At 47.5% G+C, this 5,455-nt stretch overlaps 1 protein-coding gene across 1 annotated transcript in view; it reads right to left on the bottom strand.

Moving 5' to 3' along the window:
* Positions 1 to 4,848, bottom strand: part of arid1b (AT-rich interactive domain 1B) — a gene marked incomplete at its 5' end in the record, with an annotated part of 339,999 nt that extends 335,151 nt beyond the window's left edge. The window contains one exon of the mRNA XM_083633665.1: positions 3,601 to 4,848. Coding sequence (XP_083489791.1) covers positions 3,601 to 4,848 — 1,248 coding nt within the window. The remainder of the gene's footprint in view (positions 1 to 3,600) is intronic.
* Between the last annotated feature and the right edge of the window lie 607 nt (positions 4,849 to 5,455).

The raw sequence follows: 5,455 nt of genomic DNA, 5'->3' as shown, positions 1-5,455 counted from the left end.
CTGGAACCTTAACAGAGCAGGCACCAAAAGCAGCACGACTTAACCCCCGACTCAACCCGGGCTGTCCTGGTTTTTGACCGGTGGAATGATACAAAAAAGTGAGTCAAGCCGGGCAGAGCCGTGCTAATGCCAGCGGTGGAAATGGGCCATAACAGACTGATCCTAGTTACACACAGGTTGAGACAGAAAACGTGACACGATTCTCTACATATACTGTATTGCTGCTGCAACCTCATAGCAACATCATGTGAATAAGGTAAGAGGCGCATCATTTTCAAGCAAAGAGAAAGACAGACAGGCAGAGAGAGAGAGAGAGAGAGAGAGAGAGACAGGGAGGGAGGCAGACAGACAGGCAGGCAGACAGGCAGGCAGGCAGACAGGCAGGCAGAGGGTCCCAAAGTCAAAACTGTGTATACCCCTTGTTTCTATTTCCTCAATCAAGTAGGCCATGGTAATTCCAAAAACTAGGACAATGCCATTTTGATGAGGGAGCAGGTTCAACACACACACACACACACACACACACACACACACACACACACACACACACACAAACCCCTCTAAACAAACATTCGCACACGCCACAAAACTGAGACAGACAGACACACACACACACACACACAGAGACACACACACACACACACACACACACACACACACACACACACACACACACACACACACACACACACACACACACACACACACACACACACACACACACACACACACACACACACACACACACTGTGTGGAGCCCTGTCTTCATTCTGGTGAGTGGCCAGACAAGTGAGTGGTGGGATAGGGAGAGTGGTGGGGGGGGGGGACAGCAGTGTAAATGAGGCGCACTCGTTTCGCACACAGCTTGCTCCTGAAGAGAGGCGGTGGGGAGGGAAATTGAATTTGAAAGAGGGGGAGCGGTGCCAACAGGTGACAGAGGCGTGCTCCGACCAAACGCACTCTGAAGTGGAGCACAGTCATATCACGGGGCCAATTTGGAGGCTGTATTATGCACTACACCGCTCCCCTTCTCACACAGCCTGTCAGTGCACCGGAGAGCACCGCTGCCGCTCCACATATGAATTAAACATCGGGCTTTTGTAGTGTGAATATACTGCTGCTGAGTGTCGGCATTTGGTAGAGTTAAAAAATATATATATATATATATATATATATATATATATATATATATATATATATATATATATATATATATATATATATATATATATATATATACACTTATTCCTACAGTGAAATGACATACTGAAAAAATAAATGTTATGAGATTTTTTTTTTTTTCATTTGAAATGTATAAATATGAAATGTAACATTTGCTTAGAGGGGATGATTTGCTGAAATTATCTGCATGAAAAGGAAAAGCAGTCTGATGAAAAGAAAGTTATGTGCCAGACCACACTGAACAACAGTGAATAGAATAGAATAGAATAGAATAGAATAGAATAGAATAGAATAGAATAGAATGACTGAAGTGCTGTCTGGAATCTTTTGAAATTCCCTTAATATATCTATTTTTAAATGCCTGACTTACACACAATCAGTAATAAAAAAATTATGGTAAAAGTAAAGACTACTGCAGCTTTACAATTCTAGTTACCATCTTATTATTATTATTATAATAATAATAATAATAATAATTATTATTATTATTATTATTATTTACCATAATCAAATACCACAGCAAACCCTCCCACGCTAAAATATTCACTTCATTTCCCCGGCATCTAACACAAATTGCCTTTGATTGAAACAATGTAGGCTAATGAATTGCTTTTGTTTGCAAGAGGCAGACAGTATAAGCTATGCTCAGCTACCTTGCCCTCCGGTCAGCCAGATGTGCAATCCAGCCGTGCGCATAATTTAGTGCATCAAAAACAAGCGCACACTGAAGGTTCTTATGGTCTCTTCATCATATCTAATCCCTCCACCTACACCTGTGACCTCTCCCCTCCCCTCCACAACTAGGCTACACTGCTGAGGGTCCCTTGAGCAAGGCGACAGAGCCCTAGCTGCCCCCAGTAGCCAGCAGGAGAGAGTGTGACTGCACTGGTCAGATCCCTGGTGTGAATGCAACTTTGCAGATGTGAAGCAGGGAAAACAGCAAGTGTCCTCAATTTACTTTCCCTATAAATTGAGGCTCACAATAATGGGAACCCCTGAATGCTGCGTTCAAGGCATATGGGAGAGATGGATAGAGCATTTCGGCAGTGGATTCCCAATTCCTCTGACGTCCTGAATTCTCACTTTAGCGAGGAAATACAGTATACAGCCTGCTTAGAGTGATATATTAATTTCAGTTCAAACTAATCTGAGTGTTTTTCACCACATAAGTGATTTTGTAATTGTAACTCTTAAAATGACATGAAAACACACACATCCACTTGCTTGGATTGTTCCGGTTGTGGTTCACATTTCAATACACCACACACTAAATGCATGTCTGGCTGCGTGAAAAACTATGCAAATAATTATCAGGAGCAGCCACAGTCTTCAGAAAACTTCAATAATGGCGTTTTGACTGCCTCCAAGTCTGAGTTATTAATTCCCATGTGACGTGAATGCAGCATGGCTACAGTGCCCCGGCCAAAGATCCCTGCAAGAACCCTCCTTTTTTTCTGCGTACACTGCAGGCTGCCCAGCGGGGCTACTGGGAGCCTATCAGATGGCAGACTGGGGTGTCAACTGTGAGGCAGGAGTATGGAGGGCTTTCAGCCACTTTACCTCCACTATTCAAATTCCAAGCAGCCAGGCGCACAGACGGACGCGCTCTCTGCTCGCCACGGCGCGCACGGCGCTTTCGATGGCAGCAGTTTTATTTTTCAAACTATGAAATATGACAGGACAGAAAATATTACAGAGCTTTTGTTTGATGTCTATATATTTATGTAGCCTAAACGAAACGTATTTATAATATTTGACTTCGATGATTATATAGCCTATTAATCGAATATTAGTTCGATGATAGCCTCGAACACAACACGTCCTCTAAACAGGGCGTTTTGCAACGTGTCTGAGACCACGTCGGCAAAAGGGCGAATATATTTACCCAACATCAATATTGCTTTTTAATTTACAGGGGGAGACTAAAATGCGAATTTGAATATGGAAAATGTTAAAGTGACTGGATAGGAAAGCCATAGGACTTACCGGTAGGCAAATACATTTTAATTTGTTTAATAAGGTATTGTGTCTTTATGCATAAATATCGCCCGTCTCCCTAGGCCTATATATCATACCAACACTCTGATATTTGAAACGTTTACACACATTAAAAAAAATGCAAATGTAGGCTAATGGATTTCTTTTGCATAAAGTCACCTTGAGCAAAAAATACTGGACCATTCATATTATTCTATTATTCACAACCATAACACACACTTCAACACATAATAGACCTGTTCTGAGCCACATTGCCCGGATGTTTGTGGTCAACACACTCAACGCCTGGTAATTATAGCTGAAGGGAGTGACACACACAGGTCAGTGAGTGACACACCAGAACTGAACCTCAACTTAGATCACTGATCCACACTGCAGCTGCAGCGGTTAGGTGAAGTTTCCAGAACTAGTGTTACCTACCTGCTGCGTCCTGCCGAGGCCTTGCCCCCCGTTGCCCGGACTCATAGAGTGGGGGTGGTTCCTCTGCTGCCCTGCCCAGCCGTGGGCCGAGGTGGCTCCGTACTGGGGGCTCACGTCTTTCCCCTGCAGGCCCAGGCCGGCTTGCTGCTGCGCCGCGGGACCACTGTAGTCTTGATAGGCACCGCCGTAACCCCGCATCATCGGACTGGGAGACGTCAGCAGCTGGTTTAGGGTCGGGGTGGCCCCCGAGGGATGCTGCGTCTGCGGGGGCTGCTGCTGATTTTGTCCAGGGAACCTCTGGAAGCCGCTGGAGGCTGCTCCTGGAGGGGCCTTGCTGTGGCTTGCTGAGGAGTTGTTCCCCATCATCATGTTCCCAGGCTGCCGGGAACCCGAGGGGCCCATCATCCCGTAGGCCCCGCCGCTGTAGCCGGTCCGGTAGGCCGGGTACTGGCTATACTGGCTGTTGTGGTACCCTGCTTCGTGGGAGTTCTCCATGCTGTTATGTGCCGAGGAGTGCATTATCCCCATCCCGCTGCTTTGCTGCTGCTGTCCGCCATGTTGCTCATAACTGGGCCTGGGAGTGTAATAGTTGTTATTAAACTCGGAGTTGTTAGCGCTCGGCGCCAAGTTGGGGTGTTCGTACCTGGCGCCCATCATCCTCTCCCCGGGTTTACAGGTGAGCTCCCCCTCACCTTTCCCCGGCATGTGCTGCTGCTGCGGCTCCCCCTGTCCCCCCAACAGGTTCTCTTTGCCGCCGTGGTGCTGGTGGTCCATCCCTCTGTCCCCCCGGACACCCTGGCCGTTGTTGTTGATGTTGTTACTTTGGATTTGTCGCTGCTGATGTGGCGCAAATTGGCCGAACTGCGGAGATTGCTGCTGCTGCGGGGGATCTCCGCTGCCCACATATTTCAGCTTGTGGTTCGCGACCAAACCCGCTTCCATCGAGGAAGTCGTTGAATTAGTCGACGCCGACGCGGACGTAAGGTTATTCCCACCGTCCCGATCCTTCTCGTGGCCGTCCGGCGCGTTATGAGCCGTGGAAGTTGAATGGACCATGTTGAGCTCGTTTCGGCGGTGATGGTCTACATTATTCAGAGTCCCATCTCCGGCTCCCAGCATCGGTCCAGTCCGCTGCACGGTCCCTCCTCCTCCGGATTTCCCCGAATTGAGCTCCGGACCCAAACCGCTGGATAATTTCTTGTTTTTGTTATTAGTTCTGGTCGGAGCAGATGCCACTTGCGCAGCCATGGTCACTCCAACATCTCAGCGCGCACTGACAGCAAGCCCCGACCAGCCTCGCGCACAGAAAATAAGACAAGAGGGGAAGAAAAAACACAAGCTGGGAGGAGAAAAGGCATTCAATGGCAAATCAAGCTTTGTTCTAGCGCTGTTGTTGCTGTGGCGGCGGTGGAGTGCGTCAGTGAGGCTTCATGTTGAAAGTTTCTCTGCCAGGTTTAAATGAAACTTTTTTCCTTCCCCCCTCCACCTCTCCTCCATCCCGGTTCTCGGTAAAATGTAGCAGCGTCTCCCGGAGCCCTTGTGGCCCAGCATGGCATGAGAGAGAGCGGGCTCTACCAGCTTATCCACCTCTAGGGCTCCAGCGCGCGCCTCACATGGAAAATCCGGACTGGAGTAGCAGACATTAGGCACGCTGCATTTAAATGTTTCTGTATTTGCGCTTTACACCCGATTTTCCAATAGAAGGAGACACTCGAATCGAATACACCCCACATGTCGTCTCGTCACAATTCCTCGTGTTAACATAAAAGCAAATATCTGGTAAGTGCGCCCCAAACGCGTCGGGGATGACACCTCATTACCTTGACTTTAACAAAGACTTATTATTACTATTAAA

This window comes from Poromitra crassiceps, assembly GCF_964638095.1.
Source record: "Poromitra crassiceps genome assembly, chromosome: 3".
Classification (NCBI taxonomy): domain Eukaryota; kingdom Metazoa; phylum Chordata; class Actinopteri; order Beryciformes; family Melamphaidae; genus Poromitra; species Poromitra crassiceps.
The sequence above is the reverse complement of the archived record's forward strand: the minus strand, read 5'-3'. Positions and strand labels throughout refer to the sequence as shown.